The sequence below is a fragment of the Rattus norvegicus genome, chromosome 9, assembly GCF_036323735.1.
Source record: "Rattus norvegicus strain BN/NHsdMcwi chromosome 9, GRCr8, whole genome shotgun sequence".
NCBI classification, from domain to species: domain Eukaryota; kingdom Metazoa; phylum Chordata; class Mammalia; order Rodentia; family Muridae; genus Rattus; species Rattus norvegicus.
The window spans coordinates 24,213,863-24,237,455 of record NC_086027.1 but is presented as its reverse complement, the minus strand read 5'-3'; the positions used below and the strand labels follow the sequence as shown (position 1 = coordinate 24,237,455).

At 45.9% G+C, this 23,593-nt stretch overlaps 1 protein-coding gene and 1 long non-coding RNA gene across 4 annotated transcripts in view; one reads left to right on the top strand and one right to left on the bottom strand.

The window, feature by feature from the left end:
• Clic5 (chloride intracellular channel 5) overlaps nt 1–23,593 on the top strand; it is a 102,510-nt gene that overhangs the window by 73,509 nt on the left and 5,408 nt on the right. Inside the window, exon 5 of the mRNA NM_053603.4 lies at nt 16,098–16,279. Coding sequence (NP_446055.1) covers nt 16,098–16,279 — 182 coding nt within the window. The remainder of the gene's footprint in view (nt 1–16,097; nt 16,280–23,593) is intronic.
• Nucleotides 2,046–17,261, bottom strand: LOC120094638 (uncharacterized). Of its 3 annotated transcripts, XR_005489046.1 has the most exons (4): nt 17,214–17,261; nt 16,953–17,137; nt 6,621–6,777; nt 2,046–2,349 (listed from the first exon to the last, which is right to left on the bottom strand). It is a non-coding gene; the product is annotated as an uncharacterized LOC120094638 (long non-coding RNA). The 3 variants fall into 3 exon arrangements; XR_005489045.1 differs by lacking the exon at nt 6,621–6,777; XR_010054728.1 differs by having other exon boundaries at nt 2,046–17,137.

Below are 23,593 nucleotides of genomic sequence, written 5' to 3'. Positions count from 1 at the left end.
CTGTGTTTTGCCTCCCCACCCAGTAGCTCCAGGCCAGGCTAGTGGACATTTTCTGTATTTTTCTCTCCATGCAGGCCCGGCCTCTGGCCCTGACCTTGGACTTCACCCTCCCCTTCTCTGTTGTATTTACTTGTGTTCTCTCTGCACCCCGAACTTGCTTCTCTCTCTTCCTGTTTCTCTGGAAGTCCCATGGGGCCTTGCTGCAGCCCCAGGCCCATGCCATCACGTTTTCTGGCCACATGGGTCTGTACAGGCTACATGTATTCTATCCAGTCTTAGGTCAGGGCTGATTCAATCTTTCTGTGAAGGATCAGATAGGAAAGATTGTGAACTGGGCATACGGTACAAACTGTCACTCGGCTCTGCTCAGCAAGATCCTTGGGATCTCGGAGCACTCCGGGCCCTCCATGACCAAGTGTATGTGGCTGTGTTCAATGCAACGCTCTCATCTGTGGATCCTGAACTTCACACCCTTTTGCTATGTGACAAAATATTTTTCTTTTCGCTCTCCCTCCCAGACCTGCAATATCGATCCTAAAAAAAGGTAAAGATGAGTCTTAGCCTAGGACAGCATCAATATGGGCAGAGAGCAGTGGGCTCACTCTGGAATGTGTCCATTCCTGTCTCAGGTAGTCTCTGGTTGCAGTAGCCTGTTCTCTTGATTTCCCTGAATCCATTCCCGACTTCAATGAGGAGACTGAAACGATGCCTTCTCCTGTAGCATCGTTGTGTCAATTAAACATCTGCTTGCACACAGAGCTCTTAGTTCTCAGCAGCTAAGTATGGCCGCTGTGGCTGTGGCTTCTGCCGGCCTTTTCCTGCTGATAGAGAGTCGTGTGCTGCCCTCTGCTGGTAGGAAGAGAAACCAGTCCCGGAGAAGCCGGAGGATATGCAGACTTCCAAAGACTGGCAGTCTTGACTTGAGAGTTCCAAAACAGGCCACGTCTCCAAGCAGTCTTCCAGCTTTAGGGAAGGATATGCCTGCCAGGCCTGACAGACCCTCAGAGGAACCTGGCAAGCTGAACCCCACAGTCCATCTCTTGCTTTCTCTGTCACTTCCAGTCCTCGGAACCTTTACAAACTTCCATGGCCTCAAACAGAGAGGTATTGAAAAGGTTGTAAAGGTTTTGAGCAGTCTGGGAGGGCCATTAGTTTAGAACTAATGAGTCCCTAATTATCAAAGAGCCCGAGCCTGGCCCAGAGTGTCATGAATGCACAATGCTGTTGGGGACAGAAGCCAGCTTGACACCCCACCCCCCTCAGATTTCCAGGATGTGGCAAGCCACAGTAAAATTAGTATGTGTGTGTTCAGTACTCTAAAAGCAAAGTGCTCTATCTTCCCTTCCTCCCCTCCCTCAGCGTCCCCCTCACACCCTGGGCTCAGTGTGGACGTTTGTGCCCAGCCCCCACTCAATCAGCCCCCTAACCTTCAGGGTCTGAAGAAAAGATAGAGAGGACTTGGAGATAGCGGGAATATCAGCGCAGTGGCCGTGCAGGGGTCAGGCAGGGTTATGTCTGGAGGTCCATGTTCATTCTGTTGGGAACACTCATTGCTACCTCTAGAGGTCAAGACTCAGGACCAACTTGGAACCATGGATTCCAGGCTGAATGAAGACCTGACTGGAGGTGAGGGCAGGCTGCCACCATGTGGTTATCTTTGGGTTCCTGGGTGGCCAGACCTTCCATAGAAAGCAGTGGAGGTTCTCCTTCCAAAAAGAAAAAAATGAATCGGCCACAAAAGGAACTCTCCAGGCTGCCTGTCCCTGGATCCCCTACCCGCCCGCCCGCCGGCCACTTGCCAGGTCCTTACATTTTGTTGGTTGGTTAGGTTAAAGTTGTGCTTTGATTAGCATTCTTGCAAGGAAAAACAAACAACCCAAGCACTGTGGGACCCACCTCCAAGATTTGGCAGGCCCCACACCCTTAGTCCTTTCTTCCACGAGGGTCTTTGAGGCCGAGAGCTGGAGGGGCCGTGACTTCCTGTGGCACGCCTCCCAGGAGCTGCCCAGGGGTTTCCTCCAGAGGGTCTTTAGTTTGGTTCCTTATTGAGGAGGCTTCTGTGATTTTAATTTTAACAAAGTTTGTTCCGGAAACAATATGAATCCTTGGGTAGTAGTGAGGAAGGTGGTCGGCGGTGGTGTGAGGGTGTTGAATGGGGCTGGCTCTGGTGGGAGGAGGGGGAAGGAGCGGTGGGTCCTGCGTGGGTGGGCTCATTCATTAGTGAGATTTTGCTGTGTGGGCTCCTGGGCTAGGGTAGAGTGCAGACCACCAACGCCATTCGTGTGGAGGAATTTCCTGCTGTCTGACCAGAAAGAGTTCTGCTGGCCTAGTCTGGCCTCAGATCAACACCTAGAGAATAAAGGAACGTTAGATGAGCGATTTGCACAAAACTTGTATGTTCTTTTACCTGTGGCTAGTGTTAACTCACTGTGTGTGACAGACCTCTTAAATTTGTGTAGTCTACAAATAAGTTTCTCTCTCTCTCTCTCTCTCTCTCTCTCTCTCTCACACACACACACACACACACACACACACACACAATCAGCAAAGGCCTCACATATCTCCTTAAATAATTGTATTAGGTAGATCCCTATTAAACAGAAAAAAATATATTTCTATTCATTTATGTTCCAGTTGACACAATACTCTTGGTGAGATCTCCCCTGGACAAGACCATTGCTCTTTTTTATCATTCCTTAGTTGCCTGTAGTTCTTGGTGCCCCTTGGACTTCCTGTTGTCCACTTACCTGCCTATTACTGTTGTTCTTATGTTTATGTTCAGCCAGTCGTGTTGAAAAGTGGCTTGGAAGGACCTTCCAGGGCAGCTTCATTTGAGGGCAGTGTATTTTGAGAGAGAGAGAGACAAAGTGGTTTTGAATCTCAACCCTCCTTCATCCCTGTGTGTCTGTATCTCCAGGCAGCTCAGCTGTCTTCAGCGGCCAGCCTTGTCCTCTGCTTCCTGGTTTTGGTAAACCCAGGGTCTTCTTTCCAACAAACAGAACAGGAACAGTTCCAGCATCGCCTAGCACAACCGCCCCCACTAGGGGAGCTACGAAGGAGATACTGAAGAACAGGCCTGAAGTAAGGGTTAGGGTTCTCAAGCACTCACACTTGTCTTGACGGTGCTCTGCAGAACAGGGTGTGTCTCATTCATGATCACCCCCAGAGGCCACCTCAGCCCCTGGCTTGAGGCACAGCACGCGCTCAATCAGGTTCCACTGAGGAGGAGGTGGGGAGCTGGCTCCACAGTCCTGAGTTTGTAACCTCAACCAGCCATGTAAAAAGGCAAGGTATGGCTGTACCTGCAGCACTGGGGAGTGGAGACAGGAGGATTCTGAGAGCTCCCAACAGTCAGCTGGCCTGCCTGCAGTAAAGCAGAAAGTGGTAGGGTAGAATCCCCCAACATCCCCTTCTGGCCTCTGCCTGTGTGCACACGGATGTTCACAAGTGTACACATACATGGACATGCCCCGCATCCCCTCCCCCTCCACTCCATCCCGGGAGCTGTACGAAGTGCTAGAATAAAAAAATAGAACAACCAAATAGTCCAACGCCTCTGATGTCGGATAAAGGGTCTGTTTTGCTTTGTGTAGTAGAAACCTGGCTACAGGAGCTAAAGCAAACGTCTCTTCTGTTTGGCTTAGTGAGGCCTGTGAAGTGCGTTACTATGTACCATGCCCTATCCTGGGTGTTCTCCATAATGTTTATTAGCACGCCTTAGCAGGAGTTTGCTTTTCTCACATAACGAGAAGTTGAAAGAACAGCGTGTTCCAGGCTAACACGACGGCTTAAAGAAACCGTGGACTCAGGTCCTCGGAGCTCCTGGCTCTCCATCTCTGGTCTGTGGCTTTGTGTATGCATGCACATGTACGCGTGTATGCATGCACATGTACGCGTGCATGCCCGTGGGTGTTTGCCTTTGGTGTGCATGCTCTGTGGTACAAGTGTGTGAATGTGCAGGTATGGCACTGTCGTACACACACAAAACTGGGTTAGCATTTCTGATGTCTTCCCTTCTCACTACCCCTTGTTATACTCTGAGACAGTCTCTTGGAGAATCAGAAGTTCAGCCCTTCAGACAGAGTGGCTAGCTACCCCTGGACTTCCAGAATATACCCATCTTTGCCCCACCCACCCTTACCCTGTGCTGTGTTTTCTTTTTCTTTTCTTTTCTTTCCTTCCTTCCTTCCTTCCTTCCTTCCTTTCTTTCTTTCTTTCTTTTTACATAAGTGCTAGGGATTTGAACTCAGGTCCTGGTGCTTGTATCCACTGAGCCATCTCTCCAGGCCCCAGTGTATGTCTTTTATCCACATCTCTTAAAGATAGTCACTCTTTTCTTCATCTGAGTTTACGGCACTGCCAGTGGCCCTGTCTTCTCCAAAAGCCTGGGGTTCACTCTCTACTTGTGTTTCATTAACCAGAGCTGCCTGAAAGGGTAGCTGTCTGGGGAGATGGATCTTTTCTGACAGGGCACTCTGCTATCCCAGGGGGACAAAATATGGGTTCTGTTTTCTATCAGCAACAAAGGGAAGAGTGGGTCCTTGCATGCAGTCCTCTTCCGAGTTAAGGTAGTCTTCCCATCTTCCCCTGATAACGAATTCTCTGATCCAGTCACGCACGCCATAAAGATACATCATTTCCATGCTCTTTTGGGTTAGCAAGACTTTGGGAGACAGAAGTAGAATATCGTGCAGAGAATTTGATGTGTTCTCAGGTCAAATTTCAGAAGGCACATTCTCCTGTGGTAAGAGCTTTGCAACTAAAACACCCATGAGCAGATGCAGTCCACAAACTACAGGGGCAGGTGAGGCAGAAAAAATTGCTCCAAGCAAAGTGGGTCTGGGAGGCTGGGTACAGTTTGAGTGCATCTAAGAAATGTTGTGGCAGTCTCTGTCAAAGCCCAAAGGCTGCCCCATCTTGTGATGAGTAGGAGAAAGGCTTACTGTGGCTAGACTGCAGCTGAAGCTTTAGAAAGAACAGATCAGGCCAAGTGGTGGTGGCACACACCTTTAATCTCAGCACTCAGGAGGCAGAGGCAGGTGGATCTCTGAGTTAGAGGCCAGCCTGGTCCACAGAGTAAGTTCCAGGACAGTCTGGCTATGTAGGGAAACTCTATCTTGAAAAGGGAAGGAAAGAAAGAAAGAAAGAAAGAAAGAAAGAAAGAAAGAAAGAAAGAAAAAAGAAGAAAAGAAAGAAAGAAAGAAAGAAAGAAAGAAAGAAAGAAAGGACAGACAAACAAATAGACAGACCGAAAGTAAGGAAAAAAAGAAAAGAAACAAAGAAAAGAAATGACAAAAATGAGGACTGTGGGAGATGGTCTGTGGGTAAAGTGCTTGCCGAGTAGATATGAAGACCCACATTTGGATTCCCAGCACCCACATTTTTAAAAGGCATATCATTTCACTGTTGAGGAGGGAGACCCCTAGAGCTTGCTGGCTAGTCTAGCCAAATCGATAAGCTCTGGGTTCAATGAGAGACACTGTCTTTAAAAAGTAAGGTGGGAAATGACTGAGGAAGACTTCCAACATTGACATCTGTCCTGCATACACATCTGTATACATGCACACACACACACACACACACACACACACACACACACACACAGAGAGAGAGAGAGAGAGAGAGAGAGAGAGAGAGAGAGCCAGAGCCAGATGAGAATCCCCATCCCTGTGATCCTTTACTAAGTGTCAAAAAGGACTAAGTTTGTCCATGGTGACTTCCCAGGAAGATGAGTCAAGCACAACATTTGCTCAATAGAACCAAAGAGAGGGGTGCTGTTTTATTTTATTTTATTTATATTTTGTCTTGCATCTTTGATTAGCTTTTATGCTTGTCTTGATTCTTGACACCAGGGCCCTTCCATGTCACACACAGTGCCACATGTTGCTGTGTGTGTGTGCCAGATACTGTCCCCTATGGTCAGTGACTCAGTTCCAATGCCCGCTAACCCAAATGAAGTGCACCAGGCTGTTTTCTCCACTTTGGAGAGGAGGAAACAGAGGCACAGGTGTTTAAAGCAGCCCAACACGCCTGTACCAGGCAGATCCAGGGTCACCAACCCAGCAGCTGGCCCCAGGGTCTGTGCTCCTGACTTAGTGTGTTCCACATGGTGCTGAACTTTCAAACGAGAGTAGGGCACTTAGAAAACTATGAAACTACGATCAGATCAGTTCACAAGCCAGCAAGACTTTATTGAATGACTACCATGTGTGCTTGCCTAATATACTCAGAACACCCAGCTTCACGGCAAACCCAGACTTCATCACGCATGAGGGAACAGGAAGTACACACTGGACACTGAACACAGGCAACTGGCAGAGACTGGGTAGAGTATGAACAGAAGTTCCCAAAACAGACAGGGGAAGTGGCAGGATGATGATAGTTTCCATGACTGCCAAGGTCTCTCATGTAAAAGACGAGGCTGGCCATTTGAGGACGACGCAAGCCATGGGGAATGGAATTCCTTAATGTAAGTGATTGTGGTGAGAGAGACAGGTGACCAAGACCCAGGTCGGTGCAGGGACACATATCCAATAGAATTAGAGTCTTCTTGACCAGCTCATCCCTTAAGTTTGAACATCAATGTTAACCTAATTTGTGTCCTCACACTTAAAAGTCACCTTTTATAAAGTAGCTGTAAACATCTCCTAGATTTCTTCCCAACTCAGTTAGCCTCGTGAACGACACTGGCGGCGTCAGCTGCTTCAGTCAGCATTTATGTTGTTCCTTCTATTAGCACGATGGATTTTTACAGCCATTAATGAGTTTCTTGGCAGCCTAATAGGAAACACACACAAGTTCCTACTGAAGAGGAAAACAGTCTCTCTGCTTCAGGCCAGAAGGGGTCGCCACCGCCCCATGACTGGGGTTAGCACTGGCCACTAATCAGGAACATACCCAGTCTCTCTCTCTCTCTCTCTCTCTCTCTCTCTCTCTCTCTCTCTCTCTCTCTCTCTCTCTCTCCTCTCTCTCTTTCTTTCTCTCCCCATCCCCCCATTCTTCCACTACTAATAAATAAACACATGGGAAGCTTGCACGGTACAGATTGTATGGAGCCCTAAATTTGAAGAAGTAAAAATGACATTTTTTTTCTTCTTCAAATGTACTGTGGCTTTGAGGAGATTTATAAAAATATCTGCACCTGGAACTTGTCTTTATCATCAATATCATCCTTCAGAAATGTATCATATGAACGGCATGCTAAAATTGCCCTGAATTCCTCACCACAACGATGATTTAAACACAGCTAAACAATCACCAAAGACTACACCTTTTAAATAAAAAGAGTGCATGTGCTATTTGGCATTGCCCTCATAAATGCCTGCTAATAATAAGTTGGCCTATGAAGCTAAATTGAAAAGATCTTCTCCTCAAAGAACTGATTCCTCTATAAAGTTCAGAGAATGGCTTCATAGAGAATATGTTTTCCTTAAAGGAAAGTCCCCTGTTTCCTCGGGGACATATCTGAGAAGATTCTGTTCACTCTGTAACTCTTTGAGGGGACCCATAGTATCCAGCATCCTAAATACTTAAGTCACAAGGTTTGAATCCTGCCTGTGGAGTAAGGGATCATTCTATCCTCCATCCAAGGAAGTATTCCCCTCCAGAGCAAACACTTCACACCCCTGGCAGTAGGAACTGTAGACTCTCCCTTAGCCTGCTGACACCTCCCGGGCACAGCAGGGAACCTGGGGTAAGGGCCATGGCATCTTGCTTCAGTTTGTCTTCCTGCCATTTGTATCTAAGCCACTGTCTGGAAACGGAGGCCTGGGCATTGTTTTCTGCAGGTGAGTTCTTGGCTCTCTCAGAGCTGGGTTTGACTTGTTGACACACACCTTGCAGGCCAACTGGGCATGCCCAGTGGTATTGGTCTGATGGCGGTTCTGGGCACAAATTTTCCAAGGGATCAGACCAAGAATGTTGAAAACTGACAGGAGAAAATAAGGCAGGACCTTAGGGGATGGTTCTGAACAATGTAAGTTCTACTTTGAAAGCACAAGTCACCTTCCAAGATCTCCCAGGATCCCCCCTTGTGCCCAGTAAGTTCTAGTGTTCGCAACTTTCCTTTCCCATACCCAACCTTCTGCCTTGAGTTACCCTCCAGTTCACTCCCTACCGCAGTCTTTGAATAAGCCCGAGTTCTAGTCATAAAAATGATTGTAAGTTAGGTCCCCTGTTAGGTCCCTACTCTGCAACGGACCCTGTGGAAGTTGCTCTGACAGCAGCCAGCAAACAGGCATTGCTAACAGCAGAATTCGAGAGCAAGTTATTGGTGACTGACAGGTCATGCAGGGTTGTCATCTGTTATATGGGTCTTCCAAAGGCAGCCTGTCACCTGTGGCCTGTCACCTGTCTGTCATCTGTCACCTGTTGCCTGTCACCTGGCTCTGACAGAAGCCCCTGACCCAGACCTGGTTCTAACACTCCTAACTCAGGTTCTGATTCTGACACCCCTGATCCAGGCCTGGTTCTCCACCCTCTGTAGACATCAGTGATGTGTGAACATAGCCAGAGGCCCAGATCCAACAAAGGAAGTTACCACACCTCCAAGTAAGCCCTTTCCTGTCTTCTAGAATTCTGTGCCAGCTCTGACCCCAGTGCCTCTGAGGACCTCACGCCTTGTGAGTCAGAGAGGTGATAAGAGTCACCCTCACTTTACCTGCTGTGGGCAGCTGAACCCCACAGTCTACCTGTTTCCCATTTGACCCCTCACTCAGATAACCTGACTAAGGCTGGCTCTCTAAACCTGTACAATGATTACAATCCTGGGGACAGGGAGGGAATCACACTGAAAATCACAAAGATGAACATCTAAGATCTCCTTACAGCATCTCTGACTTCCTCAGTGTGACAGTGCTAGCATGACACCTGCCAGCCTCCTCCTCATTTCGTTACCTCACTGTTCTTCATGGACCTGCACTGTCCCAACCCCAGCTATGAGTTCCCTGAGTGTCTGGCGCCGAACAATTCAGTTTTTCTACTTCTCCTCCCATGGAACGGCAGGACACAAGAAAAACAAAAGCTTCTTCCAAAAGGTGACAGAGAAAGGGATGCCAAAGTCTTCTTATCGGGTTCTTTTCCGTCTCCATCACCTGACTTTATTAATGTTTTCGACTCTCAGATGTCGACAAGGTGTGGAATTGTTTCTGCTCTGCTCCTAACAATGTGATGGTTAGAGACTCCCGCTTGAGTCTCCCTCAAACCACATCCGACTTTGGTGCCTCTTTCTTTTGTATCCACATGAGCTCCGATGAGAAGTAGACATTTTAGCCAGTTCTCCAAGTACTTCTCCGTGCCTGCATGTCTCTTCCTTCACAGAGAAAACCCAAGTCTCCAGTTTTCACTCCTCTTTACACAGTGTTGCTAGACGCCCCGCCCCCATCCCTGGCACAGGCCAGGCCTCTGTTGTTTAGAAAGGATGTGGAGGACTCTGCCAGGTTCTGTACCGACTGGCTACTTCTTCTAGACCATTCCGCATGACTCTAAGCATCAAGATTCTAAGTAAACCCAACCGTTAAAGGCAGATTGCAAATGTAGGCTCACGTCTGTTGGAAGGTAGGGGATAAAAAAGGAATGCTCCCTTTGCAATGAGATAAAAAGGCCCCGGCAGACTGTGGCCTCTGACAGAACACACAGGTACTCAGTGGGACAGCTGCTGCGGAGTGGGAGAAGTTTGAGTCCTGAGATCAAATGTCTCAGAGTTTAGAACCAGGCTTTTGCTCCTGACCTGTATTTATATTTTGGATAAGGTTATAGGAGGTAATATTCATTTCTGAATGTATGACTCTAATTCAAGCTACACATATTTCAACTCTAGAGATTAGTATATTTTAAGAAGGCTCCCCCCTTCGTGTGTGTGTGTGTGTGTGTGTGTGTGTGTGTGTGTGTGTGTGTTTGTGAGGGGAACAGAGGTCAACTTTGGAAATTTTCTTCTACTGATTGTTTTAAGATATAGAGTCTTTTCTGTGAACCTGGGCTTGCTGCTGCTCTCAACTATCTGGTCAGTAGTCTCAGGAGATATCCCCACCCCTGCCGCCATTTCTACCCTGCTGTGATGGGATTACACATGCCTGCTGTCATGCCTGGGTTTTACATGGGTATTGATGACTGCCCTCCTATCCCCCCCACCAAAACTCAGGGCAAGCACTATATCCATAGAGACATCTCTTCAATCGAATTTTAAATAAGATTTCAAAGGGGCGGGCCAGGCAAGAATTTTGGTGTTTAACTTGTAGGATACAGCATAGCTACCTACTTGAGATTTTCTAAGTTCTAGCCTTTTAATTTTTCACCCACCAAGAACCCCATCCTGAGAGAGCACGGAGGAAAGACAACCCCTCATCTCATGCTCCTAGGTAAATAGACTTACAGCCATGAAGTCGATAGACTACTTGGCATAGAACAGCCGAAAGGAAGACTTAGAGCAGTGTTGCTCAATCTGTGGGTCAAGACTCCTTTGGGGTGGACTGATGCTTTCACAGCGGTAGCCTATGACCATCTGCACATCAGATATTTATATTAAGATTCATAACAACAGCAAAATTGCAGTCACAAAGCAGCAACGAAAGTAATTTTATGGTCGGGGTCACCACAGCATGAGGACCTGTATTAAAAGGTCATAGCATTGGGAAAGGCTGAGGACCACACTCCTTAGAGGATTTGTGGATGAAGGAAAATTGAGGTAGGAAAATCAGCAGCCTAGATATGTGTCTAAGAGACTCATGGAAGGATCAAGGACTCAGTTTCCTTAAGAGTTAAGTGAGAATAAATACTAACTTTTGTCCCTTCATGTATTTAAGCAACAGAGACTCCGCATTCTGGATCCCTTGGAATGCCTTCCAGCATGTAGGGAGGCGGGTAGCCCAAACAACTCACTTTTAGAGCCAGCATCTCCATGGTCACACTAGAAAGAAGTCAGGACTTGCATTAGCTGCTATCCCCACCCAGTGCCATGAAGTAACAGGAGTGTCTTCCCTCACCCCAGCCCCACTGACACACGGAGAAGAGCAAGGGAGAGACAGTGTGCCTGAGAAACGGAGCACTTTCCATGCAAAAGAGATTGAGAATTCTCTAGAGGGACTATTACGTCAGACTAGGTTATAATCCAGAATAGGCTAACAAATTGTTATTTCCCCGTTGCTCAGGGCATGGGCTCCCATGAGGAGGCATTTTTCAAAAACTAAACAGAGCACATGCTCATGTATATACCTCAGGAGTGGTTTAAACGCTTCGAGAAAGTTGCTATGTAGATACTAGTACGAGCAGATGTCCCTTGGTTATGTCTGTGACTCAGTTCCCTTAAGAGTTAAGTGAGAATAATTACTAATTTTTGTCCCTTCGTGTACTTAAGCCACAGAGACGCCACATTCTGGATCCCCTTAGAAAACAGTGAGTGTGCTATCTTCTTGCTGTGAGAACTGTTCTTAGGAGCAATGGATACATTGAAGGGGGGTGGGGCACAGCTTGGAGCCAGATCTAGCAGCCATGATCTCCTTCTCACGTAATAGTGGGTCACACATCCATCTATGCTGCAGGCCTCTGTTAGAGGTGGGCCTTGATTCCTTTTTTAAACGAAATTTGATTTTATGCGTATGAATATTTTGCCAGCATGTATGTCTGCACGGGATTCACACGGTGGCTGCAGAGGGCTGAGAAGGGCATCGAATCCCCTGAACTGGAGTTCTAGCCATTTGTTAGCTGCAATGTAGGTGCCAAGACTTGAATCCAAGTCCTCTGCAAGAGCAGCCAGTGCTGTTAGCCGCTGAGACATCCCTTTCCCTAATTTATTTCTTAAGGCCTCTTTTTTATTTGCTATTTATTATATGGATGTGTCTGTGTGAGTGTATGTAACACACGTGTACCCGGGGAAGTACACGTGACAGAGAAAAATACACAGCAGAACCTATGAAGTTCCTGATCCCAGACTTGCTTTCCATCCTCCCAAAGTCCGCCGTTGACATCTGTCCTCTCTGTGTGGATTTTGGAACCCAGAGGTGCTCCTGGCCTGATACTCATCAGTTCCCATGCTGTGCCCAGACGCTGGCAAACCAGGGCTGGGTCATGCTTGCAGGAACTTGTTGGAGCTGGGTTAGCATTGGGGCTCCTATTCCTCATTTCAGCCCCATGCCTTGCTAAGACTATATTATTTTCTTAGCTCAAATTGCCATTCCTAACTCATTATTTCCCTACGACGAGAAAACAATATTGGCTCTTATGTAATGGCAACCTCAATGAATCTGGAAGCCATTGTGGAATGGGTGGATTTTTTTTCCCCTTCTTAAAAAAAGAGAGAGAAAAATAAATTGAGATTGTTTTCATATGGCTGAGAATATTTATGAACTCTTTCCCCCCTTTTCCTCATTGCATATTTTACCGAGTGCATTTATGTGTCATACAAAATAAATCTTTATGGGGAGCAGAGGCAGAGAGGGGACCAGAGCAATTAAAAGTCTGGGTACCCACCAAGTTCACGGGACTTCAGAGGCAAGATTTCAAACACACACGCTGAAGGAGTTCATTATTGCCTCCTCATCCTGGTCTCTCTCCTATCCCTCCGACCAGAGTAGAAAGCTCACTAGGAGTGGTTTCATGGACTGAATGCCATCAACCAAAAGAGATCATTTAATGCCGTGGCTTCAGGACTGAGCTAGCAGGGAGGAGGGAGCAAGAACATCAGGGTACTGCCTCTGCTGCCTTGTCTGACTGGATGTGCTTCAGCATTTGGTTGTGGTGTGTCTGTTTCCCTCAGATCATCCCTTTCTACATGGCTTGTCACCAAGGAGGTAGCCAGGGAGCATAGGGGACGTAGTTATGACTATGTATACTACAAGGAGAGTGCATGGTGGGACGTGCCTGCAGCCTTAGTGCTGGGGGGACGGTGGAAACAAGAGGATCCGAAGTTCAAGGCCAAGTTTGACCAGTTATTGAGGCCAGTTATATGCATTTTATAAGGCCAGTGTACGCTTCATGAGACGGTCTCCCAAACAATTTAAAAATATAAGTGAGGGAGGGAGTAAGGGAGGGAAAGAAAGCCTTACTTCAGAGACTTGCCTTCAGAACTGAGGCTACCCAGAACCTCCCATTCTCTGTTGCATCCAGGAAGATTTAAGAATATACTGACTGGAGAGTATGGGAGGATTCATGCAGACAGAAGGACACCTGTTGAACCGGGTCATAAAATAGCAGTGATAACCATTGACCAATCTGATACAGCCCAGGCCCTAATATTGGGAACTCCCCTTCTACTCCCTGTGTTGAGTGAGCCCACAAGGGGCCATGTGTGACCTAGAGATCCCCATTATCATTACTGACAGGAGGAAACTGTCATTCAAGAAAGTTGAGGAGCTCACCGCTAGCCACAGAGAGGTACCAGGACCATAGGCACAGAGGGGATTTATGGTGCCTAAAACTAATGCAATAGGCATAAATAAGACAGTGAAAAAAAATCATGCCCAAGCCCTTGGAGAGAGCTCTTCAGTTAAAGGACCTTGAAGCTATAACCTTAACAGTGGGTCTATTTTAGGGAAAATCCTAATCTAGGGTAGCTCGAGTTCATGTGGCTCCTTTCCTGCTCCTCATCTCAGGCCTCTACCATGATTAACATCAACTCCAACCTGACTGGGTAGACAGAACTGCAGGTTTAGTAACTGACAAATGGTAAACGTGCTCAGAGTGTACAAGCTGTGCATTGTATTGTAGTAATGGTGTGAGGACACAGTTAGACTTGTTACTAAACTTTAGCCCTTCCATTTCTAGAGCTCATCTGACAGACAGTTGAAATCTATCCAGACCTAGTTTTCCAAGGTCTCCATCACTGCCTCAAGCATCTTTGCCAAATTTCTTTGGTCTTCAAGGTCTCCAAAAAGGTATTTGAAGTCAGGACTTGAAATACCTTCTTTCCCTTTGCATACTCCTTCATATCCCTTGGATAATACAAAATGATCAAATTTTAACAAGTGTACCCCATGTAATGGTCACCTTTTAAATGCCAACTTGGCACAATCTAGATTTTCCTGGGAAGAGAGTTTCAACTGAGGATTTACTTAGATCAGGTTGATCAAGAATTATACTGATGTTTATTGATATGAAGAGATCTAGTCTATTATGGGTGGCACCATTCCCTAGGCAGAGGGCATATCTGTTTCCCTCTGCTCTTGGCTGTGGATTTTGTATGACCAGAGGCTCTTGCCTCTGTGACCTCCCTACAAAGATGATCAGCAACTCCTTTCATGTATTGCTTTCTATTGTGATGTTTTAGCAGGACAACAGAAACAAACCTAAAATACTGTGCTATTTTTTCTTTTCCCACTGTGATTGGGTTTTTGCCCCACTCTATCACTGAAAGAGCTAAAGGGATTTGAGTAAGCAAACAAACCCAGAATGAAATGCAATCGCTCTGGGGAGAAAAGCATAATAAGTATTGTCTAGTAGCCACCCTCTGCTTTAGCCCTTGAATAGTCTGGTAATCCCATCATAGTCTAGACAAGCACTGAAGGGAATTCAAGCATTTTTCCCAGCCCTTCTCACTCTGTTCTCCCAAACTGGAAACACAAAGCAGATGATGAAGAGGAGTTCAAATGCTACACCGGGGAGAAGGAAGCATTGAGAAAACCTCTAGCCAGTTTGCAAACATTCCAGAAAGTGTTCAGCGGCATTGTCTCAGACAGGGGTCCCTCCATTGTCTCAAACAAAAGGTCTCCTATGCAAAGACAAAAGTGGGTTTTGTGGGAGTGGCTAATTAATGGAAGACACATCTGGGAACCCATGAGAAGGATGAGAAGGCCTCACAGCTTCTCTGGATACCATTGTCCTTCTTGTATCTGCTGCCACGTGGAGCAGCTGGGACTCCCGTGATCTCAGGAGCATATTGTAAACCAGAGTCTTGGGGGGTTTGAGGAACAGGGCTGATGTCACAGATACAATAACTAATGACCAAACAGCCATGTACTTTGCAACTGCCCTGTATTTCCATCTCACCCCTCTGTGACTAAGAGGATTTATGTTTCCTGTGGGTTTAAATGAATAATTTGTTAATTAATCAGGAAAAGACTATAAAGGGTTTCTGCCACTTCATCTTCCTTTAGGTGTTATTTCTTTGAGTGGCATCTGTGGCAGGTGTCTATGCAAGTGGACTCGATGGCATATTGCTAGTGGCCACTCCTGACTGATGCATTGAGCCGACCATTTGGGACAGCTTTGAGCTGTCTGCTCTAGATGAACCTCCAGTGTGCCTCTCAGATACTCACCGTACCTCTGTAGTCCCCTTAAACAGGCTGTTCTCATTTTTGTGTCCTGCTCCTGAAGGCCTGGTCCCTGTCTCTTCTCCAGCTGGATTAGTCAAAGTTAATGATACCGGAAAATCTGGTCTCTATCTTAGGACTACTTCTTTGCCATTTTAATTGTGAAACTAGCCCTTTCTACAAAATGTGTGTGTGTGTGTGTGTGTGTGTGTGTGTGTGTTTGTGTGTCTATTGCCAATCATTAACAAAATAAAAATAGGTAAAATAAGAAAACAGAAGTTGCCACATGTCCTACAAACTAGAGATAATCGCTGTGAACATTTTGACCTGTGCCCTACCTACTGAAGTTCTTCATTTACTAGAAGGTACATCATGATCAAAGTAAAAGAAATTTAAATGTAATCAAATTAAAGGAATAGCCAATGCATACTACTTTGCTAGTTTTTCAGATTTATTTTAGTCTCTCTCTCTCTCTCTCTCTCTCTCTCTCTCTCTCTCTCTCTCTGTGTGTGTGTGTGTGTGTGTGTGTGTGTGTGCGTATGCAAGAGGCTACAGAGGCCAAAAGGGTGTGAGATGCCCTACAGCTGGAGTCACAGGTGGCCATGGTTGCTTAACATGGGTTTTGGGAAACAGATTCTGGTCGTTGGTATAGCAGTGACTTCGCCGAGCCATCTCTCCAGTTCCTGGGGTTTGTACCCTTGTATCAAACCACGCTAACAGCCACCAGGAGCTCAACTGTATGTGTTGAAATGGCAGTGCAGTGATGAGGGGTGACTCAGCACACTTAGTCTACTCCGAAGTTCCTGGACTGTATTTGGTAAGAAGAGAGCTGACCCTTCTTTTGCCCTTCCATGGCAGCCCTTGAGAGAGGCCTGACAAAGGCGCTGAGGAAGCTGGATGACTACCTGAACACCCCTCTGCCAGAGGAGATTGACACCAACACCCATGGGGACGAGAAGGGCTCCCAGCGCAAGTTCCTGGATGGGGATGAGCTAACCCTGGCCGACTGCAATCTACTGCCCAAACTCCATGTGGTCAAGGTAAGAGAGGCCTGATCATGGGTGCTGGCTTCATCTCTGGTCCAGCCAACAGGGTGGGTGGATCAAGGGGAGTAAGTAAAACCCAGGAGCCAAGAATTTGGGCTCTGAAGTGAGATCTATCAGGGACCCAAGGTCATCCTTCACCTCTTGCTTGGTCAAAGTCTCTCTTGAGATTTAATTTTCTCAATTTTTAATGGAATTATATATCTGGGTGTTTTGTCTATATATAAATATGTAGATATGTATACTTCACACACATATATATGTATATACATAGACATGTATATACATACATACATACATACATACATACATACATACATACATACTATTGTGTGCCCGGTGCCCATGGAAGCAAGAAGGAGGCATCAGTTGCTCTAGAACTGGAATTATAGATGGCTGTGAGCTGCCATATGGGTGCTGGGAGTTGAACCTAGGTCTCTGGAAGAGCAGTCAGTGCTCTTAGCCACTGAGCCTTCTTTCCAGTCCTTGAGCTCTCATTTTTCATCTATACAATAGTCACATGTTGTTTGTCTCTAGGGCTGTTATGGGACTAAGCGTGATATGAATTGCTCATTATACGACTAGAGGGTTTGGATGTAGAGGAAGTAAGATGTCACTGCATGTAAGTTGCATCACAACCTCTTGGAGTTATCCCGCCTTACTTTCATACCTGCATTAGATGGGTCCTCGTGGGTCTTCATACATCCCCATGGACAGACCTTGTAGAAGCTCTGTACAGTACTTACGCATCATTTTTCCTCTCTATTGGCTGGAGCAATAGAGGCTGCAAAGGAGTAAAGCAGAAAGCACCCTCGTGCTCTCAATGAACCTCCTGACCATCTGCAGAGTCTTTCTCTGTACAAGAAAACCACAGTATGAATGTTCATAAGAAGGTATTTTAGGGGTTATTTTAAACAACCCCCAAACTCACCCTGGCCTGCCTCCTGTTGTGTCTGTGACCACCTTTTGCACAGTGTGATGGCACATTTCTGAGTGACGAGGAGCCCTCTATCTTGCTATGTCACAAAGCTCTGATTATTGCAGCATCTTTCTTTATATGGAACTCAAGGATGTTCCCCCAGAGTGATACAGAGCATCTCTGTTCCCCTTTATCTATCAGAAGACAGCAATTGGATCCCTCTGAGTTCTATAAACAGAACCCCCATCTCTCTTTGTGTGTGTGTGTGTGTGTGTGTGTGTGCGTGTGTGTGTGTGTGTGTGTGCTAGACATCAACAGTGGGTATCTTCCTCAATCTGTCTCCACTTTATTCTTCTAAGACCAAGTGTCTCACTGAATCCAGAGCTCACCAATTTGCTTAGACTAGCTGGCCAGCTTCAAGGAACCTCCTGTCTCTGTCTCCCAGCACTGGGATTTGAAGTGCACATCACCACACCTGGTTTGTGTATGGATTACACTAGAGATCTACACTCAGTGATTGCAAAGGAAATGCTTTACTGACTCAGTCCGTCATCTCCTCAGTTCTCCATGACCCCCTTCCTTTTTGACACCCACTGTCTAGAGCAACATGCAGTAGGGTCTTACAACCTGCTTTTAGCATGTCTATGTCTTACCATCTCATTTGGGCAGTGTCTCTGTGAGAACAATCGCCTTTTCCAAGCACACTAACCTTTTAATAGACATTCATTTATGGGCAATCTGACCAGCTACTCTATGTCTTTTAGGATCTTCGTGTTTTTCTACCCTTCACTGAGGAGAAGGCTAGCCCATTGCTCAGCAGTAGGGTAGGTCTTTCAGCTTTAGTACTGAGCTAGACACATAGACTTTCCTCCAATCAGAGCACACACCACTTTGTTGGGGGTAACTTAGATGAACGTCTGTGCATAGGTGTCTGATTGTCTTGGGTTAGAGCTAAAACTGGGGAGAGAATCACGTATTTTCTAGGGCAGACCAATGCAATACTTTACTATGAAGACATTTTTGGCTCAGGGCCAAGCTAAAGATCTCTTGTAGGTCCAGCCAAGTATGTCACTTTGAAGTTATTAATTATTGCAGGCCCCACCCACCAAATTGTGCTTTCTTTGCCTTTCCCTGAGGAATAGGCAGAACCATTAGGGATGTGTGATGCCCGCTCAGTCACACAGTGCCATAGTGACATAACAGAAAGATCAGAAGACTCAAGTTCTAATTCATCATTTGCCACCAACTAGCTGGACAGACTAGAATGAGCCATTTGATCTTTGAGGATTTCATTTTTCTTGTGCCTCAAAGAAGAGGTGTGGATCATTATCTCCCCACACCCCCACACGTTCTTTCCCTTCTTTCTCTCCTTTCTACTCCAACACGTATGGGCAACTCTCTTAAGCATCCTTTATCAAAGTAGGCAGACACCTGGTACTCACATATTCTACCTCATTCTCTGACTGTCTCAGCTCCTTCTAGCCCTAAGTTACCCCTCTGTCCCTGGAGACTGTTCAGCAGGTTTCTAGCTCTGGGATGCAGGGAATCAGAGGACAGCCTAAGAAGGAACAAAGGCTGGGCCTGGACTCATGTCTCCTTGGATTTCTGCTGATCCAGCTTATCAGATCCGGCAACCTGGCAAACCTTTGCAGTGCAGAGAGAGCGTGAAGAGGAGCCAAGGCAGTTTGGCCTCAGATGCCAAAATGTAATTGGGGTTGTGGGAGCTAACTGCTTTCATATGAAATATAAAATTCAGAGCATGAACATGGAAGGTCCTCTGAATGTCAGAGCTCTGTGCACCCTCGATCCTGCCTGCCTTCCTTCATGTCTATTCCCATTCTAGGATGCTGTGGTTCACACTCACTGAGATTCTGGTCTATGGATGGGCTTTTCCTGGCTCCCTACAGTGAGCATTTTCTCTGTGAGGAAACTTGGAAGAGAGAACCACATATAAATGCAGATTTAGATTCTTTAATCCCATGTCTGCTGTATTCAAGCTAATAAAGATAACCCAGAACACATACTCTAGTTTGCTATGCTGTTGCTCTGATAAAAACAATGTCTGAGAGCAACCTGGATCTTTCACATCACAGCCCATCATGGAGGGAACTCAGGGCAGGAACCCAGAGGCAGGAACTGAATCAGAGACCAAAGAGGAACACTTTTTACTGGCTTGCTCCCCTTGGCTTGCTCATTACCTTTATTATACAGTCCATACACACTTGCCTAGGAATGATACTGCCCACAGTGGGCCGGGCTCTCTTACATCAATTAACAATCAAAAGAATGACCCCATAGACATATCCACTAGGCAACCTGACACAGTTCCTTCTCCCAGATGGCTCTACTTAATAAAGTTGACAAAAACTAACCAGTACAGTTCTCACTTAGCACTAAGCTGGAACCCAGCACCACAAAACCTAATAAACAAACAAATGAACAAGAAAAGGAAACCCCACATTAAAATGCTAGCATTAACAAAATATGACTTCATCACTCAATGTAAAATATCAGCCCCACCCCTCGCTTCTTTGCGATCAGGTGACAAAAGGTGTAAATATTGTTCTCAAATCTGAGGTCCTCCTGCCTCTGTCTCTTGAGGATTTGGATCACAAGTTCGGCTATCAGGTTGAGCTTTGCACACTATCTCTTAGTAGGTTTACTGTGCGCCATTTTTATCCCACCTGGCTAATTCCAGCTAGTTCCTTTGGTCGGATCATCATAGATGCCTAGATTTGTTCAGAGCCAAGATAATCCCTTCTCAAAGGTCCCTGGTCAAACCAGAAGGCCCTCCTATTGCAGTGACCAGAGGGAGCATCTTAGGACAACTAGTGGTTTATGTTGACCCAAGCCGGTCATCACACTCAGGCAGGACAGAACATTGTTGGTGGCTTCTTTGGCATTCACTATCAGAAGAGGATAATCTGGTATCAAGAAGTTCTGAATCTTGAATACTGGGATGAACAGGTGTTCCTGGGGGTTCCTAAGTTCTAAGGTAGCAACTTTCCCAAGGATCATTCTTGAATTATGGAGATTTGTTAACATGGAGCCCTGCAGTTGTGGGTTCAGAAGAGACAAAGCCTGGGCGTCTGAGGTGAGATGAATATTTGGCTGTGTTGGGAGTCAATCTTTGCAACTGAGTCTCTGTTGTGTCCTCTTCTTTCTGGGCCGGCACAGTGTAGGGGTAGGTGTGTGAGCAAAAGAACAGACATGGTTTGGTGGCTGCTAAAGAGATAAATTGTAGACTAAATGGAAGGGGTGTGTACTGCAGGGTAACTTTTCAGAACCAGACAGACTTTCCGGTAAGGCACAAGTAGGGTGCTCACAACCCCAACATTACAAAACAAACAGGAAATTGGAGACAGATGTGGAGATGAGCGTAGGTTTTGAGTCATTAACTAGCAATGGAGAGATTCTATGGAGGAGAGAGGGGGTCACAAATTGCTTCCTACACAGGAACATGGGGCCATCCATAAAACCAGAGACTAGAGTAGTTGAGGTTCATCTGCCCTTTCTCAAAGGGAAGAGGCATATTGTAATGTAACAATTTTGAGGGTGCCTCAATGACTATTAGGGGAAGAATGGGTATAAGGACAGAGAACCCCTCTAAGATCGTAACTTTTTGAGTTTGCATAAGCTCGAACACCCAAGCAAACCCTGGGCAGGTGTGCATGGGGCCAGTTTCCCTTTCCAACACAGACGATGGCATTTTAAGGCACTCTAGGAGTTAATTCTCCTCTATCTGAATTGTCACAGAGAATCAGGACAAATTCAGAGGAACTTTGAAACCGAGGCAGTTCCTTGGGTCTCTCCAGATGTCGGAGCACCAGGGTGTCATTCTATGAGTGTGGACAGTAAGAAGTCACAGGTTAATAGTTGGCAGTTGGGGCTCGGGCTCTGAGTTGCAGTGACTTTTCATCATTTGCACAGGGCTGTGTGGGAAGGAGAGTGAGGGGAGAGAAGGAGCTGTAACTAATGTTCCTGATTGCTCAATGGGTAGGCATTTCATGACAGTTCCTATAACCCTCAGTGTCTCCTGACCTTCCTAATGCTATGACCCTTTAATGCAGTTCCTTATGTTGTGGTGACCCTGACCTTAAAATTATTTTCACTGCTACTTAATAACTGAAACTTTGCTGTTATGAATCATAATGCAAACATCTATATTTTCCAGTGGCCTTAGGCAACCTATGTGAAAGAGTTATTCAACTTCTAAAAGGTTAAGAATTACTGAACAGGCCATGAGTATTTCAACCTTTTTTGGTTGGAGTTTGCTCGTTGCTAAAGAGTTTCTACCTCTAAAACAAAAGGATTTGGCAGACAGGGAATGTGACCTAAGGAGATAATTTGCCTAGCATGCATGATGCCTTGGGTTTAATCTTCTGCCACAGAGAGAGAGAAAGAAAGAGAGTGGGGAGGAGTGTTTCATTAGATATAACTAGATGCATCTTTTTCAAGGTTGGGGTAACTGAAGATACCGAAAATAATTCATCTGTTTGCCTTTTCATGAACATCGTTATTGAATGTCTGCCTCACTTTTCTCATCTGTACAATAGGAACATAATTCTTGCAGGATTCTTTAGAGATTTTGGTAGCTTTGCAATCAGTTCTAAGTAGTTTAGCGTAGCACCCAGGCTCATGCCTCAGCGGTGTCAGCTGCCACAGTCTACGTAATGGTTAAGATTAGGGAAGGGTCTAGAAACGCAAAGGCTGTGGTCCCTCCCTGTCCCACTGTTGCTCACAAGCTGCAGAAGGAGAAGGAGAAAAGGATCAACTTGTGCCTCAGGACACAAAGTGTCTGGTTGTTATACAGGAAGTTCAAAACTGAAGTGAGAGACTGGAGGGAAGGTGTATTCTCCCGAGCTTCTCGTGCAGCAGTCTGTCATGGTCTTCTTCTTGGCATAATCTCTGTGGACTCCATGTCACCCATATTGGAAGGGAGGAGAAATCCTTGCATGGCTGAGCTGGGGATCTCTGAGCAGGAGAATATCAGGATCCTGTGGTTTGGGGGTCCCTGCCATCCCAAGAAAAAATAGAGGAAGTTAGAAGCAGAACCCTGGAAGAGATACTGCTCTCTGCTACCCCTGTATGACCCTGAGGGCTACAAGCAAGACTAACGAATGGGCAGGTCCCAGTGAACAGTGAATAAGGGGTCCTTTGTTAAAAAAATTTATGAAGAATTTACTGATATTGACACAGCATTAAAGCAAGAGCAAGGACCTTTTGTGTGCAAGATTCTGGGAGAACTCATAGGTCATGTGTCCAGAAAGTTGTTCTGACTACAGAGACTTCATTCAAAAAAAAAAAACCATCCCACAAGTCTCCATGTAGTAAAGAAGCAAATACATGAGAATGCATACAGGCCAGGTCTGCATGAGCCCTATTAGATGATGGCCATTGAATGTTTACTGTGTGCCAAGCTCTCCTCTCCCCTAAGCATTTTCTCAGGAGCCACCAACCCATTCTGCAGGGCAATGCCTATGATCACGTTCAAGTGATCAGAGACATGTCAGGAACGTGTCCTTGGTCAAAGCCATTAGATGGAGTCAGGATGACAAGTCCAGTTATCTGAGATCCCCGAGCCTGAGCTCTAACCAGTGATGCTGCTGTTTCTATGGACACAAACTTCACTTCTGCAAAGGTCCTGATCTATAGCCCATGAGGGTGACAACTCAGGAAAAGATTAGACAAAACTATTGGCCTCCTCACACACCAGAACTGAAATATGAACACACACGTGTGTGTGTGTGTGTGTGTGTGTGTGGTGTGTATATATACACTAATACTTAACTCACTTTTCTGTGCCTCCCTACACACACACACATACACACACACACACACACACACACACACACACACACACACACACACACAAGGATGCTTACTTAAAGCAAAGCAGAATAGGGACCAAAAAGAAAAAAGAAAAAAGAGAAAAGAGAAAAGAGAAAAGAAAAAAGAAGAAGGAAATTTGAGCCAAGCAAGGGATCATGTACCTGTAATTATTGTACTTGGGAGATGGAAACAAGGGGATTAGGAATTACAAGGTCACCCTGAGCTACATAGGAAGTTTGAGGTTAGCTTGGGTTCTGTGAACATAGATACTATACGGATAGTATGTTTGTGGTTGTCATAAATATTTCTTGAATTATGTTATACTGTACACCAATCATGTCACAACCGTTTGCCTTATCAATGGGCATTTTCTTCACAGCTTACCCTTTGCATTTTCATGTATTCTGCATATGAGATGTATGCATTTGCAGTGTGCTCATATGCATGTTTGCATACCTGTGATCATATACACACATGTGTACATGCATGGGGAAGCCTGAGGTTGATAAGGAATCCTCCACGATGTCTCTTCCACTTTATTCATTAAGTCAGGCTCTCTC